This window comes from Brachyhypopomus gauderio, chromosome 12, assembly GCF_052324685.1.
Source record: "Brachyhypopomus gauderio isolate BG-103 chromosome 12, BGAUD_0.2, whole genome shotgun sequence".
Lineage (NCBI taxonomy): Eukaryota > Metazoa > Chordata > Actinopteri > Gymnotiformes > Hypopomidae > Brachyhypopomus > Brachyhypopomus gauderio.
This window is the reverse complement of record NC_135222.1, coordinates 4365638-4385813: the sequence shown is the minus strand read 5'-3', so window position 1 is coordinate 4385813 and position 20176 is coordinate 4365638. Positions and strand designations below refer to the sequence as shown.

At 43.7% G+C, this 20176-nt stretch overlaps 1 protein-coding gene across 2 annotated transcripts; it reads left to right on the top strand.

The window, feature by feature from the left end:
• Nucleotides 1-563: 563 nt before the first annotated feature.
• Nucleotides 564-16233, top strand: plpp2b (phospholipid phosphatase 2b). Of its 2 annotated transcripts, XM_077024514.1 has the most exons (7): nt 564-1013; nt 1115-1185; nt 11967-12118; nt 12466-12728; nt 12821-12878; nt 13913-14089; nt 14518-16233. In XM_077024514.1, the coding sequence occupies exons 2-7, from the start codon at nt 1125-1127 to the stop codon at nt 14665-14667; spliced, it is 861 nt and encodes a 286-aa protein (XP_076880629.1). In that variant the 5' UTR covers nt 564-1013; nt 1115-1124; the 3' UTR covers nt 14668-16233. The 2 variants fall into 2 exon arrangements, with proteins under 2 accessions (XP_076880629.1, XP_076880628.1); XM_077024513.1 differs by having other exon boundaries at nt 564-1185.
• The last annotated feature ends 3943 nt before the right edge of the window (nt 16234-20176 follow it).

The following is a 20176-nucleotide window of genomic DNA, read 5'->3' as shown; positions in this document are numbered from 1 at the left end:
TGTGTATATATATGTATGTATATAATTGTAAATGTGTGTGTGTGTGTGTGTATATATAACGCAGATCTTGTTTTGTAATGCGTATATTTTAATGCGAGGATCTGATCAGGCCTTTTGCAATTGACTCACAAATATTGCCACGAACCACAGTAAATTATAACTTTGATATATTCTTTGTCATTTTAATTTAAGGTTCCTTCTTTTTAAAGTTGGAGCCATTGCTGTTTGGGAGGTATGAAACCTCTTTTAAACGTTTTAAGACAGGGCTGTGCCGTACCAACACACACAGCTGAGTAAATGACTCGGTGTTCACTAATCAGCAGTCTACATCGATGGCATTTGTGCACATTTGAAAGTCAAAAATAAAATATATCCATCCATACTTTTTTATAAATATAGGCATTTGACATGATCTTTGACACTTTATTTCTGTTTCTGCTATTTCTTTCGTGTGCTGAAAAAAGCATCCCAATTTGAAATGATTCAGTTGTCATTTGGAGATATTCCTCTGATTATGGACCCAGTTCGGGAATCTTGTCCGACTGAAAGCATCTGCAACATATGCTTCCGCATCTGTTCCACTTGGACTCCTGAACGGCGGTTAAATATGTTCTATGTAGCCTGTTTAGATATGAGTGGGAAATTGGACTGTAAAGTAATTTAACGTTATATGAAAAGTCCCTCCCACGGATCAGCTGTTAAATTTGGAGTTTTCCCTCAAGTCTCGCACTCATGTCAACATGGAGTAAGCGGTTTTTGGTTTTTTTTTCTGGAGACTCTGCTGTGTTGGCGTCATCTTAAGGTGTGGAGACGGTGAGGAAGTGGAGGGATTTCTGGCGTGGTTTATGGGAGAAAGGAGACTAATATCAACTTTCGACAGAAGTCGACGCGACTGGAGAAGCTGCACTTTAGTGGGAGATATAAAGGATGCAGGAAGGGATTCTCCTCATTCCCACAGCTACACCTGAGGTGGTGAGGATATAGGACACTCAGACTAACACAGATCTGGCCAGGTAACCAAAGCAAAAGCCGGAAAAACTCGCAGTGCAGGTTGAGTGCATTGTGCATTTGAGCAAATGAATTAATCGATTAATCGATACGTTCGGCGACGCAGTGTGGCAACCATGAAGGACAAGAAGAAAATGAAACTCTTCGTCTTGGTGGACGTGTTCTCCGTCGTCGTGGGTAAGTAAATGTTCCGAGTATTAGGTGGTCCAGTAACACGAGCGAGCGTCCGTCCGTGTGCGGCCAAGTCTATTTTTAAAATCTATGACAAGATGCAATGTTTAAACAACGTCTTTTTAATACAGCTCTGCCTCATAATAACCCAAAACGTACAGAATTAAACCAGTTTGGTCGATGAAAAATCCATAGTGACCTTTGACTACATGTGTCGCGTCATCTCTAGTCATACCTGTAAACTTAACGATTGTGGCATTGTGAATCTTTTTAAACTATTCACCTGTGTCTTCAAAATGTTCTTTCGGCACACGTCTTTATTAAAAAATATATGTATTGTGAATAACTTTATGAATAAAATCAGTGGTGAGGCTAAAATGATATGGACCCATGTTAAGTCAGTGCCAGCAACCACGTCCCTCTGGAACTTTTTTACGTGAGCAAATTATATTTAGAGGTGTGTTCAGTTGCTGTTGCTGTCGTGTTGACTCTTGCAAGGAAAATATCGGTTCACTTTGACCTCCTGGGTTTTTTAACGTTGTTCACACCAACTTCAACTGGATTTCTGGGGCTTTCAGGAAACGTTTTTGTTTATGGAAACATTGAGCCAGACCGGTCACTGTTTCCTTTAAAACGTTTCTCTGCACTTCTGGGCTTTTGCATCTAGTACTCAAACCCTGTGTCATACCACTTTCTCTTTTTCCCCTCTCTCTGCCTCTTTTATATGACCGTCCGTCAATTATAAAATGATTAGTGCTTGATGATGTCTGCACATACTGTGAGTTTTGGGTTCTTTCAGAAAGAGCCTTTACGTAAAGGCTGTTGTGTGCTTGTCTGCTGCCTAGTCGGTGGCTTACCTCAATGAGGGAAGTGGAATCAATGTGAACATTTTGCAGATGCCCCCTGTTATTTTCAGGAGTTTCTAAACGGTTTCTGTTTGTAGCTTTTGTTTTTACCCAGTTTGCCAGATACCCAGCCACTAGGTGACTTCTGTATCGCACAATAGCTACCAAAATCAGGGGTGGGGTGAGGATGGTGGTGTGCTTAATGTGAAACATGAAACCAGCCATTTTTTTTCCTTCAAGATCAGCAACCACTCAAAACACATCTACTGTCTAAATCTCTACACATGACATACCATGTATCTGATTGGCTGGCATCAAATTGGAGCAATAGTGAACTGGCCAGGTGTACTGGCTTAGGAAGAAGGCGTTTAAACTGGGTCTGATATTGATCCCTTCTGATGCTCTGTTGAGTAAACAGTCAAGTAAACAGAACTAAGAGATGTTTGAGAAAGGTGAGATTTTACGATGAAGTGTAGTAGATGGAAAACAAGCACTGAAAATCTCACTGTACATACTGTAACATTATGAAGTGTTCGTCCGGAGTAGCTATCACCAGGTATTTAGCAGGGGTGGAAAGTAACTAATTACATTTACTCACATTACTGTAATTGAGTACTTTTTATGAGTAATTTGTAATTTTCTGAGTAGTTTTTGAAATATGTAATTTTTACTTTTACTTGTACATTTTGACCCAAGTAGTTTTACTTCACTACATTTGAACACCCTCACATTACTGAGTAAAAAAATATTGATGGTGAAAAATTAAATGCGGGCAGAAATTTAGTCCCAGAACTGAAGGCCAATTGCATGGCCTTGCCTAGCGCGCGCCCTTTCCATTGTCTCATAATCAGGTCGTAATCTGGTGCACTTTTTTTTCAAAAGGATGAGATTGTTCTATCTTTAAATCTTCTATCTATCAGGTTCGGTGGCATCCTGTGGACATTTTATTGTGAAAAGTGGAATCCTGTGGGCACTGTATTTTGAATAGTTGAATCCTGTGCGCATTTTGTTTTATTTTGAGATGTGGGATCCTGTGGTCATTTTATTTTATTTTGAGTTGTGGCAACCTGTGGGCATTTCATTGTGAATAGTGGGATCCGCTGTATTTTGAATAGTTGGATCCTGTGAGCACTTACTTTTAAATTGTGGGATCCTATGAGCATTTTTTTTATTTTTGATGTGGGATCCTGTGGGCATTTTATTGTGAGTAGTGGAATCTTGTTGCATTTTAGTTAGATTTGTGGCATCTTGTGGGCACTTAATTTTGTGTGCATTTTGTTTTTTGAATAATTTGTAATTTAAATTTCTTTATTCTTATCATGGTGTTGTCCGTTGGACAACAGGACTGAAAATTGTTTGCACTTTATGGTACAGGTTGTGTCCTTGTGCTGTGAGGAAGTATGTTACTGAGCCCAGCTGATCTTTTTGCAAGTGTGGATGTGCACTTAAATACACTTTGAAATTGATTAAAACAACTTTTGCTGAATTTTGTTCATGATTCATCCATGCATTAAATAACTGAAAGTAACTAAGTAACTTTTACTCAAATTACATTTTAAATGAAGTAATTTTGTACTTTTACTCGAGTAAATTTAGAGATGGGTAATTTTACTTTTACTCTGAGTAGATTTTAGGCAAAGTAATTATACTTTTACTCAATTACAATTTTTCAGTACTCTTTCCACCTCTGGTATTTAGTGACCCAACAGCCATTGTTTTGCATTGCAAAAGAGAACAATTTGACATTATTTACTCTCACAAGCTCAGAGTTTGTGTGAATCCAGACACAAAAAGGACATTTCCAGGAGTAGATGGTTAAGGCGGGCTTAAATTCCAATGTGTTCACAAATCCAGACCCCAGATCAGATTCAGGTGCATTTTCTAAAGGACCGGTCAACTAATAAATGCATGTGCTACAATAATTACTTCCTGGAAAGTGATGTGTGAGCATTTTCTTTGGCATTTTAATAAAGATGTAACCTCCAAGTTCAAGTCTTCTAATTATTGTATTATTTTGTCAAAGTAAGTAAACTTAGTACTGCAATTTGTCATTATCCGGGATGCAAAAACACTTCTTATTACCCAGAATTCAAAGAGACTGCAGTGGACCATTACCACAATGTTTGGTCACTTTCTCCATTTGCCTCGGCCAATAATATCTCATTGAGTGTGTTGATAAGGTTTATGATCTCCAGTCCAGGACCTGAAAACAAGCTCAAAAGTCCATCAGCAAAGTCCTTACTGAAGCCCTCAAAGAGACTCTTGGCCTTAAGCTAGCTCATACTGTCTGCGTAATGCTGCTGTCTGCCCAGAACACTGACTGGGCGTTGCTCACTGCACTGACCAGCTGTTGGACTTTGGTTTAGGTTTAGCCTGGTCTCAAAAGTTTAGATTGATGTGTGTAGAGTCTAGCAATGCTTAGCTAATGAATACTGAAGTTCATCTTTAGCCTAAGCCTTGGAATGTGGAGTAGAATTGATTACACTGATCTCTGAATTATAAAGCAATACATTTACATGAACTGATTAGATTAATAAATAAATATATATTAAAATAAATGTACCTGAAATATGTTTTTAACTTTATTTTGTGAAAGAAGGTAGAGGCGTACAGGCGTGTAGAGTTGAGGATCTACACTAAGCGCCCCGTCACCAGTGGTCAGGAGCCTGGAAGAAAAATCGGAGGAAAAAGGTTGAGTGTCTTTATACAACCATTTGCACTAGAGATCTTTATGTTCATGCACTTGGAATATCACATTGCATATTTGGACGTAGCTGTGGCTCTTGAGTTCAGAGTGATTCGCGTGATGAAGGCATGGCTTTGGAAAGGTTGTCACGTGTTCTCATACGGTTTCTACTCGCAGGGGGAAATGCTGCAGAAAGAATGTGGCCTTTGTCCCTGCAACAGTGTCTCCACGTGCGCTTAAATATTCTGTATTCATATTTGATTATTCTGTGTCAAACGGAAACATTTACATTTTGGTGCAGCACAGTGGGCTTTCTGTGTACACTGCCAAATATTTTTGTGGTAAATATGATGACCAATGTGATCGTTATTCATATGTTGCAAGAGGAAAAAAAAAAACTGCAGTCTGTTGCGTTCTTTCCAGCATACTGACTGACTTGGTTGTTACGGGCTGAACTTGCTCACACACTTCAACTGTAAACGGTCACAATCACATCTGGTTTTGTGTTTTTTTTTTTTTTTTTTTGGGGGGGGAAACCAGGAAGTGGACCGCGTGGAAGTAGAAATTTGTGGTGGAACATTCAAGGTCCGAATTGCAGTAAAATTCCCCTTTATTATTTTACAGCGTTTTTCCCCTCGACCTAGACTGGAAAGAGGAAGGATGCATGTGATGCAGGTCACACAGCTACGGGATGGCAGGAATGTTGTCCTGAACCTGCTGCTCAGTACGGTTCTTGCGGTGTCCGCTGTGGTCTTCTCTGATGATGTGGATTGGAGAAGTTGTTGTGTTTGCTCCATCGTTCTCCCTGTTGTGCCGACACGCATCCCCGGCTCGGTACCACGTGTCCACTCTGACACCTCTGTCTCTGCGACACCTGGACCTCTTTGAGAGTCAGAGGTTCTGAAAGGACCGAAAGCAGAGGTGGAGGAGGAAGATGAGGGCGTTCCTGTATGAAGGAGGATTCCAGACTCTCGTGCTGAAGTTGCACGCTCGGCACATACTTTCTGCGTGAGCCAGGCCCGACCGGACCAGCACCTCCGCCTCTGCAGCAGGCCGGTTCGGTGACACATGATGGGTGTGTCTCGGAACACTAGTGCTCTGACAGAATAAGGTTTTGAGAACAGTGGCCTTAATTTCAGGGCAGTGCCCATATACTCTGTATACTACAGCTATAGAACAATAAATTAGCTATCAAATCACAAGGTGTGGTGAGGGACTCGCCTCAGGATCAAAGTCCCACTCACTGGAGAATCCTCCGCTTCCTGTGACCGTGCCGTGTAGATGAAGCAGGTGCCAAAATCTCACCAACACAAAGTTACTTTTAGCAACCAGTGTGGGTGTGTAGTATTTACAACCTTCCGACACCTGAATTTCACGACCACTATAACAGGAACGCGTGAAAGTGAGGTTCTGAAGTGTGGGTTGGAGTCGGCACCTCAGGAGCTAGAATAGTCCTCACAGCCTTAAACTCTCTTAGATTTGTGTCCCTCAAGGGGAAATTTAGAAAGATTGCTGGATTCTTTAATGATCCTGGCCGACTTCCACCAGGAGGAGTGAAGCCGTCTGCCCCCACTTTCCTCTGTTTTACCTAAATTGCTGGCTGTATGCTGTAATTGCACCTCAGTTGCACTAAATAAAGCAGGCCTAATTCCACCCTGGATATTTCTGGTGTTTTGTGTGTGTGAGAGGGAGTGAGTGAGTGTGTGTGGGAGGTTGTGTACAAAATGGAGACAAAGAGGCTGGCATGACTAAGCACATTGTTGGGATTATTATTATTTTTTTTGGGTGGGGGATTACTCTTTCAGTGACACTAGTGAAATGGATGAGCCAAATCTCGAGAAACTCACCTTCCTGTAATTTTGGGCGTATCACAGCTGTTGTGGAGAATCAGACACTTCTAATGGACCTGTGTTGTCTGTATGTTTGAGCAGGCCCCTCCCCATTGACAGACGGCCCAGGTGGCGTGATGCGCTGGCTGTGAACCGCAGCCCTCTCGCAGTGAAGGGCGTCTCGCGTCCCCTCAGGAACTCTGCGTTGCGTGAGATGATCTGGATCTCCCCAGGTGCAGACGTAATTAAACCACTGCTTAACGTCCGCATGTCTGACGCAGCCTTTGAAGATGATGTCCTGTGCGTGCTCTGTGCTTGCCCTGCACAAGTCCAGTCTGCCGTGTTAGCTGAAAAAAATACAGACCTAAACTGAGCCAGTGATCAGCTTTGCATCACAAAGGGATAAATCCTTCGCTGTCTGACGAATGAACGGTCTAGCCGAATTATGTCGGCCTCGGTGGCTAACGGCTTACGCAGGGGAAAACATTCCTCCTGTACCAAGAGTTGTGTCTGAAGGAGATGGTTTTGTTTCAGCAACTTTCATCCTCACTGTTCTCTAACGTCATGTGCCAATCAAGCCTTAAAGGGGGTCCGGGGGGGGGGTGTTTGTTTTGTTTGTGTAAGTTGCCCAGCTGGCACGTGAAATGCCATGGTAGCAGAACGCCGCCTTGTGACACCGGGCCGTTGGTGTTAAGGGCTCGGTCATCATCGTGGGATCTGCACAGCAGAACCGGACATGGGGTCTGAGCATAGGAGCCCTCCATCAGTGCTGTTTACTGCGTTACAAAAAAATGTCAACAACTTCAACTTTAAATGGATAGCAGATGGCCTCACTCTGTTTGAGCACGCTCCGAGTTGAGCCGACTTCAAAGAGATCAAAGATTTGTCTGCTTTTGTTGTCGAAAGGCTCTGTGCTCGCCACATTGACCTGTGCTTCTCTGCTCTCGTCTGCGCCCCGGCGGTTGGGTAACGGAGTGAGAGATGATGATGATGATGCTTCCCCCTCACGTCTGGGTCAGAGTGAATGATGTTTGACCAGCGATGAAGGACAGTCTTGATTCATTTCAGAAGTCTACACGAGTTTTGCTTTTTTTTTGTTTCTCTGGAGGGGTGGTCTCCATTCAGTGTAGGATATGGACCTGATGCTGTGTCAAGGCATGTTTGTGTATACAATTGTCAAAGGACTGCTGTGTTGTGGGTTTGCTCAACAAGCTAAGCAGTAATGTGCAAAACACAAAGCGTCCTCTCCAGCCATTGTTCATTCTCTAATGTACAGTAAAGTCTCGGTACAGAGCAACGTTGGGCCTGTCTGGTGCGTCACTGTGTCTATGGTCTCGACCATGAGGGGCAGAAAAAATTCAGTGTCTGAAATAAAACCACAACAGAAGCTTTTTTGTTTTTTTTTTTTTTTTTTAAGGGTAAGACCACGGAAATGAACATGACAAAAAAAATAGGCTTTGTTTGTATGGGCAGAGCCTCGCATCTGATGGACATGTATTGTGGCCAATCTGCTTTACTTTGAACTAAAAGGGGCGGATATTTCCATTGGATGCTTTAAATGGAACGGCTGTCTTCTTACTGGCTTGCTCTTCGGTAGTTTAGAACTCTTACCATAAGACTTAACACCTTAACAGGTTCGACAGTGCAAGGCACCTCACACTTTGCAGATGGCTTTTCCTGATATGCTGGTTTTCCCAAGCTGCTTCATTACACGGAGGATTGGGTTTCACGTGCCTGATCCCTGCTGAAATGTTTTGTTGTTATCGGTCTTAAACACCCACCACGAGAGTCGGCCGACACTCTCCATGTAGCTCCTTTTTGAATACGTGTGAGATGTGCTACCATTGTGAATGATCTGGTAAGTGAATTGATTTGCTGGAAGACTCTTGGGAACTCGCACCGTCTTGTCGTCTGACAGCATCAGTGTAGGCGAGGTTTCAAACTGGTTAATCCATCCATCCATTTTTGACCACCTGTACTAGAACCCATTTTCATGCGCTTGTCCAGGTCCGGGTCACGGGGGCAGTAGCCTAAGCAAAGAGGCCCAGGTTTCCCTCTCCCCAACAACCTCTTCCAGCTCTTCTGGGGGGATACCGAGGCATTCCCAGCACAGCCAGGCATGTCCCAGTTGGACATGCCTGGAGCACCTCCCCACGTGGCATCCGGACCAGATGCCCGAACCACCTCGACTGGCTCCTCTCTCTGTGCTGGAGCAGAGCCTCTCCTGGATGACCGTACTCCCTGCCTTATCTGTAACGGAGAGCCCGAACACCCTGCGGAGAAAACTAATTTCGGCCGCTTGTATTTGCGATCTCATTCTTTCTGTCGCTACCCAGAGCTCGTGACCATAGGTAAGATTCGGAACGTAGAGCTTTGCCTTTTGGCTCAGTTCTGTCTTCACCACAACGGTCCGGTACAGCGTCCACAACACTGCAGCCGCAGGACGGATCTGCCTGTCTCTCTCTCGTTCCATCCTTCCCTCACTCGTGAACAAGAACCTGAGATTCTTGAACTCGTCCACGTGAGGCAAGGACTCGCTCCCGACCCAGAGAGGGCCCTCCACACTTGTCCGTCTGATTAATGTTAAAATCAATTGATGTTGATTATCTGAAATAAAATAACTGATTGAAGTTGTCAATAACTGATTGAAGTTGATTGAACGATTGTCAATTTAAAAAAACTAGACTAAAGGCTATAATTATATAAATTATATAAAAATCAGGATTTCATACTTGAGTGCTGTTACTCAAATGCATGCCTGTACACACACACTAATTTCCTGTAGGAATATTTTACTGGCCCTTATTTGCTTTGCAAAACAATCCTGACTGACCCATATGCAAAACGCTTGTAAACCTTTATGCATATTAGATGCATATTTCAGTTGTTTAATTATGTGAAGTAGAATTGAAATACATTTCTTACTAAAATTGCCATTGCTCATCAACATGCATGGTACTTCATAATAAAGATTTCTATACAATAAGAACAGTACAATTGTGAGAGAGGTGGCACATCTGTACGTAATAATGTACAGAACAAATCATGTCCTTTATATAACCAAGAAATATAATCTCCTCATATGAGGATTTTCCAGAATTTATGCATATGGAGTGTTGCTGGCCAAATTCCTGCCTGATTGGTCTCACCACAGGACGACAGGTCCTCCAGTTCCAGATTGGTTGGTGAATCTCCTCATGGGTTGGCAAACTGTAGAAGTGTTGCAGGTCTGGATTGGTTCCAAGAGAACAATGGGTGTAGCCAATGTGCTGGTCTTGCTACACCAGATGCTTTGGAATTAATATAAGACCAGAGCGTCAGCTGAGTGTGGGCGAGTGTTGGGTCTGAACTCGAGCTGTTCAGATGATGCGAATCGGAGGCTAACAATGGTGAAGACCGATTTTATTTCAGCATACACAAAGTGCGTCCTTTACGGTGTTGTGTGCAAACTGGGTTTTCCAGTGTGTACTATAGATGATGCATGTATTGTTTGTGTGATTTTATTTATTTTTTATTTTATTTTTTTTATCATGTTTGCATTATGATGCTGGTGGATCTGATATGAAACTTTCGTATCTTCAGGGCACGTCTGTGCATGCAAACTAATTTATTCATGAGTTGGTGAATTGTAAGAATGTATTTGGGCATGTTAATTTGTTAAAAAAAACTGAATAATTAACAATTAATACTACAACCCACAAAAGTTTGTTGGACACCACCACTATGGCAGCTTGCCTTACACACATGCGTGCGTTTGGAACACGATCGCAGGGACCCAGTGGCCCTATGTAGCTTTTCACTTTACAATGTGAATTTATGAAGGCATCTAGTCATCAGGATTTAGTGACCTATTCTGTTGTTATACATGACTCTGCCTCTGACATGTTGATTGTTATTGTGTGTGTTTGTTGTTTGGGTTTGTGTATGTGGTCACGAGACCTCTTGTTTGTCACATTCGGTCAATCTGAATGGAACAATCCTTGATTATTGCCATAACGAAGGCAAATACCTTCCTTGTTCACAAGTTGCATCCTTGGACTCTTAAAGAGAAACTATATAATTAGTAAGTCATGCCCATATGATTTGTCATTGATTTGGCTACATCCTTTGGCATTTATATGATTGAACACAGAAAACCAAGCCCTCAAACATCTATCCCCAAAGGAAATTCATTTACTTCGCTTAAGATGTACAGTAGGCTTAGGGACAGACCCACCCAACCATTAAGCAAAGCAAGAATGTCGACCACCGGTCTCTGAGAGCAAAGATCACGAGGACATCAGAGGTAGCATATGAAGTATTGCGTATGAACGTCAATTTCTAGATATACTGGCCTCGCCACATTGTTGAGTAACACATCCTCACACCCACTAAGAGGATGAGACTCCACCCATCCTTCTTCAGAAGGACCCACGGTCGGACGAGGTACGTGTCTCATCTGGCATTCAAACCTGAGCGTTCGGCTCCGCCTGGGTTTTTGTAGAGCTCACCGGTGTGATCGTTGGTCAAATCAGTTGTGAGATGGTAGCAGTGTTGAACAGATGCTGTGTTGTGATATGAACTACAGCGTTCTACCTCGAGTCATTGGCTCGAGCTTCAAGCTCCGAAATCCTTATGTTCGAGGGTCGGGCCGTCTTAGGGGCGGTCTTGTGTCTTCATTTCTCAAGAACACACTCCATTCATCAAGCCTGTAGAGACTATATTTATTCTAGTGTGTATCTTCAGCCAGCCACGTTGGTTGGTGTTTTGTGGGCTTGTGGTAGGGGTGTCTGGGACGTGGGAATGTGTTTATGAAATAGCTGACTCTACATATGGTGTCTGCAGGCTTTGACTTTGAGATTTATGTTTCCCTGCTTTGGTTTAATGGTTGAAGGTGTAACACTGTGCTGTACATGATGTGCATTGGTTATGTCCTGGCACCAAGATAAAAAAAAATAAAAATAATAATAATTTGGCAATGGATGCTGGGAAATTTTCTTGGTACAGTATATATAAAACGGATCCATGTTGAATTGCACAGCACAATTTCAGTAGAATTTGAGAAGCTGTTGAGAAGCTTGCCTTGTGCTGTGAGTCATTAGGGATGAATAGTATCTGTTACTGTTCTGAAATTCAAGCCACGTGGTCTTTATGAAGTACGTGATGTTTTTCACAGGCTGCACCTCCTGCCTGACTGCAGTCTGATGACTGCGATGTGTTCCCCTCATCACGCCATCAGTGTTATCTAATGCAAACCACATCTCTCAAATTATTTTCACCCACTGAAGAGATTGAGGATTTCGGCTCTTCTGAAATTAGAGATTGGGGCAATTCAAAATGTCTCCCTAATAATTTTCAGCACACATAAATTCTCTCTCTCTCTCTCTCTCTCTCTCTCTCTCTCTCTCTCTCTCTCTCTCTCTCTCTCTCTCTCTCTTTCCTTCCTAGCCGCTCTGCCCTTCATAATCCTGAACTGCATTTATCAGCCCTACCAGCGGGGGGTGTACTGTGATGACGAGAGTATCAAGTACCCCCTAAAGCCAGATACCATCACCCTTGGCCTCATGGCGGCGGTCACCATCTCCTGCACGGTTATCATCGTGAGTCCCTCCCAGATGCTTTCTACTCATCCAGGCATTCTTCCATCACTCTGTCTTCCTAGTACAGCCGGTCAAAACGTCACACTTCAGATGTCGACAAAAAGCCTTTTCATGAGAGGCAGTTCACTTAGCCTCTGTGTTTGAATAAAAACGTGTGTGACTCAGAACATGTTTTATGTCACTGAACATGTTAAGATTCCAGATCCCATTGGTTGTTTTATCACTTCGTAGTATGTGGTAGTATCACAGATTGCGTGTCACAAGAATTGCCGGACTAGAACTGTATCTGGGCACGTTCCTCTCTCCTTTCTTTTTATTTTCTTCTCTGTCCATGAATCTTCCCTCAGATAACATCTGGTGAGGCTTATCTGGTCTACAGCAAGAAGCTGCACTCGAACTCCGTATTTAACTGCTACGTGGCCGCTCTGTACAAGGCACTCGGGACCTTCCTTTTTGGAGCCGCCGTCAGCCAATCGCTAACGGACCTGGCCAAGTTCACCATCGGCCGGCCCCGCCCACACTTCTTTGCTGTCTGCTCGCCCAAAACGTGCAAAGGCTACATGTCCGAAATCAACTGCACGGGAAACTCCAACGATGTCACTGAGTCCAGGTAGCGCAAACGCATATGTGTGTGAAGAGCGTGGTCTGGGAGGTTGTTTTGCCTTCGGTTAAATGTGCTGAATGTGGTCTTCACCTCCCCAGGTTGTCCTTCTACTCCGGTCATTCGTCTTTCGGGATGTACTGCATGCTGTTTCTGGCGGTGAGTCTACTGCGAGAACATCCCGAAGGCCTTTCATAACGCTGCGGGACATTCTGGTAGCTGTTGCTGGATTTTTTTCTGAAGAAGCACACACAGTTTTCAAATCTTGCTGGGGTTTTTTGGTTGGTTTGTTTGGGAGGGGGTTGTCAGGTCTATTTTACATTGTCATTTGCTGTCTGCCCATGTTTTTGGTAATTCAGGCATGGAGATAAAATGTGAAAATGAAATGAGCATAGGGAAAAATACTACCTGGAAAAATGAATGGACAAAAAATATCTAAACTAATGGAGCTACAAAAATTCAGATGTTAGCATTTGATTATGAATAACAGTGATTTCATATTTTTTCTAGTGATGGATAAGATTATTAGATTGAGGAAGCGTTCTGTTCATGTACAAATATGCACTGAAGGGCCCCTTAGGTTATTTTCATTATTTTGCCGTAATGCAAATAGGGTCAGGAATTTTACAGTCTTACTCTGGCACTCTGTCTATAACTAGTTGAACTAATTTTGAGTGCCAGGTAAATACCTTTTCCGTACTATGCTAACTGTATTAAATGCCACTCAAATATTCTGGAAATGTCAATTAAGATACTTCTGTAGTGTGTTTGAACACTCAGTTCTGTGTGTGTGTGTGTGTGTGTGTGTGTGTGTGTGTGTGTGTGTGTGTGGGGGAGAGAGAGAGAGAATGCTCCCAGCCTTTGGGTCTGTGTCGGCAGGGCCTCAGAGTACACTCGTGCTGCTTGCCAGACATTACAGTACATTTCCAGTTCTAATATTTCTCTTTTTTTTTTAGATTTTTTTTTTTGTCCAAAGTAAACTGTGCTGGGCTGGGCCCCACTTCAACACTTCCGTATTTGAAATGAGCCTGACTAAGAAAGGGGCAGGACACTGGAATATGGAATGATTAAAGGGCTGGTTTCCAAAACTCTGAGAGAAAGACTAATCCACTTAGTAAGGGTTTGAAAAAACACGAGCAAAGTGCAACTAACAATTATCCATATTCACCTTTCTGCTGTCTCCCTTTCCACAGCTGTATGTCCAGGCTCGGCTAAAGGCCAAATGGGCCAGACTCCTGCGACCCACCATCCAGTTTTTCTTAGTGGCCTTTGCTGTGTATGTCGGCTACACCCGAGTTTCTGATTACAAGCATCACTGGAGTGACGTCCTGGTAGGGCTCCTCCAGGGGGCACTGGTCGCTATACTCACTGTGAGTATAGAAAGTGCTCACCTGACACCCTCTCTTGTGTGTCTAGAGTGCATCTTTTGGGCTGATCTGACACAGGAGTTACCCATTTACATCAAGGTAAAATGGATTTAGAGCAGTGTGAAGGCAACATTATTATTATTATTATTATTTATTATTATTAAAAAATCTAGATCCATTTTACCTGATGTATGCTGATGTAAATGGGTATATATTATACACATGTTCATCAACATTTTAACAGCATTGGCCATAGTCTTTGCCTTTTAGCAGATTTGGTGTATTCTCAATATTTCTGCTAATCTACATCGAGAGTCTAATGTTTGGTTGTTTCTCATCTCTCATTGTTTTTCTCTCTGTGTGTGTGTGTGTGTGTGTGTGTGTGTGTGTGTGTGTGTGTGTGTGTGTGTGTGTGTCATGGTCTCATCCAGGTACGCTTTGTTTCGGACTTTTTTAAGTGCCGTACCGTTCGGTGCTCCAGTCCAGAGACTGCTGAGAACGACATGTTGGAAAGAAAACCCAGTGTCCAGGTGGTAGAAGTGGAACAGAACAACCATTACGGCTACTGTAGACCTGTATGAGAGAGTCTGCCTTAACAAACTGGACTACGTCTCCCACAAACCACTGGGCTTGAAGCAGACTACACACACCTATCATTGGGGTGCACTGGCTTCTTTCTTGTCTTATACTGTGTGCATTTGTGTGAGAGCAAACTATTCAATTCTTCAATAATTTTCTTTATTGCCCTTTTTATTTTTATTAGTTTTTAAAAAAGGGTCTTAACATGTGCCTAAGAACTGTCATGACGATAAGCTGAATTGTACTACCTTAATTCAACTGGAAAAGTGCTTAAATTCAACGACTGGAGCAGGAGTTCTCTGCTGGAGCCTGGCTCACATCTATCCAACATCTTTAAACTCAAAGTTTGAAGGTGGAGAGGAATGGGGGGGGTGTATGGACACGTCCTGGGGCAATTGCTTTGCAGGGCTTTGCATGTGGGCCCGTCTGGTTTCAGTGTTCCTTCAGAGCTCTGGTTGCTGTCTCGCCAGCAACACTAAATGCTTCCTCTGTTCCCCGCCGTGGTCGGGTTGACTGAAGCTGGTGAGTTGGACTGTAGTCGGTCGGGTCGCGTGAACAGAATGACAAAGACCTGATTGATGCGTGATTAATACCACTAAATTGTTTTTGCTCAAGTCTCTTGAGTTACTACTCTTTCACCTTCTATACAGCATGTTTTAATCTGACTTCATATATTGTCAAATCGCTTGGTCTGGTTTAAAGTGTTCATTATGACCATTTGCATATTATGTTGACGGAATGTCAGATGTACTCTGCAGAACAAAGCCAGTGAGTGTGACTGTCATGTCTTTGTTTTTATCCTAAAATAATAATGCATTGGTATCTGCATATATGCAGCTGTAATCTTATTTATATAATTTTGTTCAATAAAAATGGCAAAGGTTTCTCATTAAAAACCCAAGAAAAAAACAATGTTTTCAGTAGTGCTGATATCCTACCTTATTTGTTTGTTTTGTAAAATATGAAACCTGCTTCGTTTGAAATCTCATGCTAAACATTTCTGATTGCCTTAGGACTTCTGGATGGTATTTTGATTCAGATATTTAGACTTCTATGCACATGTGAAACCACAAATGCCAAACCTGCAAGATTCACTTGTTCTCCATGAATAACAGTTGTGTGTACATGCATTCCCATTGCTTTGCTTCACATGTGCTAGGGTGTATAGCTGACCTCAGAACAGCTGCATGAGTAGGGGAGCTGTCTGTTGTGCCTCGGGTTCACCTTCAGCCTGGCTTCTAGCTGTGGCCCGCAACACGTCCCGATATCGGCCCCGCGCGGACTCTGAGAGCAGTGCTTCATGAGCAGAGCCCTGCTAAGGGGCCGGATTTATCGTCGGGGTGTTCCGTGTTGGCCGCAGCTAGATGAGGGAGGAAAGCCAAACCTGTGTACTGGGCACTTTAGCGGAGTTCCTCCCATCTGAAAGAACTGACCTGGGAACAGATGTTGTCTAAAAGATTCTGTAAACTGACCTTGACGTGCAGGCCATGCTCTGTTTATGTAGAGTGAATATGGTGTTTTAGATTTGATTGGTTGATTTTGCAATAAATGTATTGGTATTCCTGGAACATGTCTTCATTCTTCATTATGCAAAACTTTGCATATAAAACACAGACAATGCACACACAACCATAATTTAACAACAACTCTTTTTGGTAGACAGAAATGGAAAGAGATCCTAGTAGATGTATCTCTGTACCGTACCAAAATGTCAATTGGTAATAGTTGCATCACTATTTGGGACTGAATTATCACCTCACCCATCTTGATTTATATCACTTTTGGGGACCTTCAGACAAATCCCAACATAGTGGGATCCTGCCTTGGACGCTCACTACACACCACAGACCCCTGGGCTGATTTCTGCCTTCGCAATAAAGTTTACTTTTGATTTGTATTGAGATCTAGAAAAGAACCCTTAATCTGAAGTAAGCAAAATATATGTGGAAATAAATATATTTTGAAATAAAATTCCATATTTTGGGACATGAACAAACTGGATTCTAGCTATATATATTTGTTTTAGAGTACAGCCCAACTTAAAGAAGATTCAGTATCTCTGGCTTCAACAAAGAAAGCCCGGACTGAGATACCCAATTGGGCTGTACTACACTGACCTTGAATCTGTACACTAACGGATGCACGGGGGGGGGGGGGGGGGGGCTAAAGTGGGAGCTGTTTATTCAGCTGCAGAGCTTCTGTTGAATTTATTTTTTAATAACCTTGAGGTGGCCGTGTGCTCATGTTTAAGGTGAGCAAGGACAAATTCTGTTTTAGTGAGTAAAGAGAGTAAGTAAATGAAAAACTTCATCAGTTATTGAATCTAACTAGCCCAACATTTTTCTCCACAATGCTAACATTTTCCTCAGATCTGGCTTCAGATGTAGTGTGTTCCCAATTACTTACACATTACGTGCTGTAGTGCAGGCAAGCAACAGAAACATGATTATTATACTATACAAGAAAAAGAAAAGACAAGTGCAATTTTCCCACTGAATTCGGGTCAAAATCAATATGTTTCCAGTCCTAGCTGTTCTCATTTTCCAAAACCAACAAGTGAGCCAATGACAGTTAACTGGAAAAAGAAATGGGTATCCAACAGCAACCCTCCAACACAGGAAATGCTGTGAACCGTGGAGCCTCAGGAGGTTCTCTGACCCCTCTAACACTGCAGTGCTACAGGTAGCACAACTTCCACACGTAGCACAACCTCCACACATAGCACAACCTCCACACGTAACACAACCTCCACACGTAGCACAACCTCCACACCTAGCACAACCTCCACAGGTAGCACAACCTCCACACATAACACAATCTCCACACATAACACAACCTCCACACATAGCACAACCTCCACACGTAACACAACCTCCACACGTAGCACAACCTCCACACGTAGCACAACCTCCACACATAGCACAACCTCCATTCATAACACAACCTCCACACGTAGCACAACCTCCACATGTAGCACAAACTCCATACATAACACAACCTCCACACATAGCACAACCTCCACAGGTAGCACAACCTCCACACGTAGTACAACCTCCACACGTAGTACAACCTCCACACATAACACAACCTCCACACATAGCACAACCTCCACACGTAACACAACCTCCACAGGTAGCACAACCTCCACACGTAGCACAACCTATACAGGTAACACAACCTCCACACATAACACAACCTCCCCAGGTAGCACAACCTCCACATGTAGCACAAACTCCATACATAACACAACCTCCACACATAGCACAACCTCCACAGGTAGCACAACCTCCACACGTAGTACAACCTCCACACGTAGTACAACCTCCACACATAGCACAACCTCCACACATAGCACAACCTCCACACATAACACAACCTCCACAAGTAGCACAACCTCCACACGTAGCACAACCTCCACACGTAACACAACCTCCACAGGTAGCACAACCTCCACACGTAGCACAACCTATACAGGTAACACAACCTCCACACATAACACAACCTCCCCAGGTAGCACAACCTCCACACGTAGCACAACCTCCATACATAGTACAACCTCCACACGTAACACAACCTCCATACGTAGCACAACCTACACAGATAGCACAACCTCCACACATAGCACAACCTCCACACATAACACAACCTCCATACATAGCACAACCTCCACACGTAGCACAACCTCCATACATAACACAACCTCCACAGGTAGCACAACCTCCATACGTAACACAACCTCCACAGGTAGCACAACCTCCATACGTAACACAACCTCCACACATAGCACAACCTCCACAGGTAGCACAACCTCCACACGTAGTACAACCTCCACACGTAGTACAACCTCCACACATAGCACAACCTACACACATAGCACAACCTCCACAAGTAGCACAACCTCCACAAGTAGCACAACCTCCACAGGTAGCACAACCTCCACACGTAGCACAACCTCCACACGTAACACAACCTCCACAGGTAGCACAACCTCCACACGTAGCACAACCTATACAGGTAACACAACCTCCACACATAACACAACCTCCCCAGGTAGCACAACCTCCACACGTAGCACAACCTCCATACATAGTACAACCTCCACACGTAACACAACCTCCATACGTAGCACAACCTCCACAGGTAGCACAACCTCCACACATAGCACAACCTCCACACATAGCACAACCTCCACACGTAGCACAACCTCCATACATAACACAACCTCCACAGGTAGCACAACCTCCATACGTAACACAACCTCCACAGGTAGCACAACCTCCATACGTAACACAACCTCCACATGTAGCACAACCTACACAGGTAGCACAACCTCCACATGTAGCATAACCTCCACACGTAACACAACCTCCACACGTAGCACAACCTACACAGGTAGCACAACCTCCACACATAGCACAACCTCCACACGTAACACAACCTCCACACAGCACAACCTCCACACGTAACACAACCTCCCCAGGTAGCACAACCTCCACACGTAGCACAACCTCCACATGTAGCACAACCTCCACACGTAACACAACCTCCCCAGGTAGCACAACCTCCACACGTAGCACAACCTCCACATGTAGCACAACCTCCACACGTAGCACAACCTCCATACATAGTACAACCTCCACACGTAGCACAACCTACACAGGTAGCACAACCTCCACACATGGCACAACCTCCACACGTAGCACAACCTCCATACTTAACACAACCTCCACAGGTAGCACAACCTTCATACGTAACACAACCTCCACATGTAGCACAACCTACACAGGTAGCACAACCTCCACACGTAGCATAACCTCCACACGTAACACAACCTCCACACATAGCACAACCTACACAGGTAGCACAACCTCCACACATAGCACAACCTCCACACAGCACAACCTCCACACGTAGCACAACCTCCACACATAGCACAACCTCCATACATAACACAACCTCCATACATAACACAACCTCCACACGTAGCACAACCTCCACAAGTAGCACAACCTCCACAGGCCACCTGGCTGAACTCCACCACGGGCCTTGTGCGCGTCCTCCCTCTGCGTTCCCTACTGGGACGGTGGAGCACCGTCATTGTGGCCTGAGTTTCGCTTTCGTTCACTTTTGGTTTGGGGGCTTTCCCGTAACGATTTACACCGGTGTACAGTTACAGGGGCTTTTGGTATTTATGTGAGAAACTGTTCGAAGACGACCGTGAACCCCCGTTAGTGAATCTCCCCTGCACGCACAAGTACACGCCACTCTGGAGACAAAAGACAAATTTGAAATGTTCCAAATTTGAACATGTTGAAAAATGACAGTGGATGTCAGGCTGGAGACACTGTAATGTGGTTAGTACGGGCTGCCACCTAACCTTGGGTGTATGTCCAAACTCCAGCCTTAAAAGTAGAAAGAATAAAAGAAGATCATGAGAACATCTACCGCATTTTGTGGGTCGTTACAGAAAGAATTTGGTGTGGCTTTTCAGTATGAAGGGGCATATGTAGC

Excerpts from the sequence above, each read along its gene's own strand:
- plpp2b (XM_077024514.1), top strand. The coding sequence starts at position 1,125 with ATGAAGGACAAGAAGAAAATGAAACTCTTCGTCTTGGTGGACGTGTTC. Across the intron at positions 1,186-11,966 it reads CGTGTTCTCCGTCGTCGTGG|CCGCTCTGCCCTTCATAATC; the intron begins GTAAGTAAATGT and ends TTTCCTTCCTAG. Across the intron at positions 12,879-13,912 it reads ACTGCATGCTGTTTCTGGCG|CTGTATGTCCAGGCTCGGCT; the intron begins GTGAGTCTACTG and ends CCCTTTCCACAG.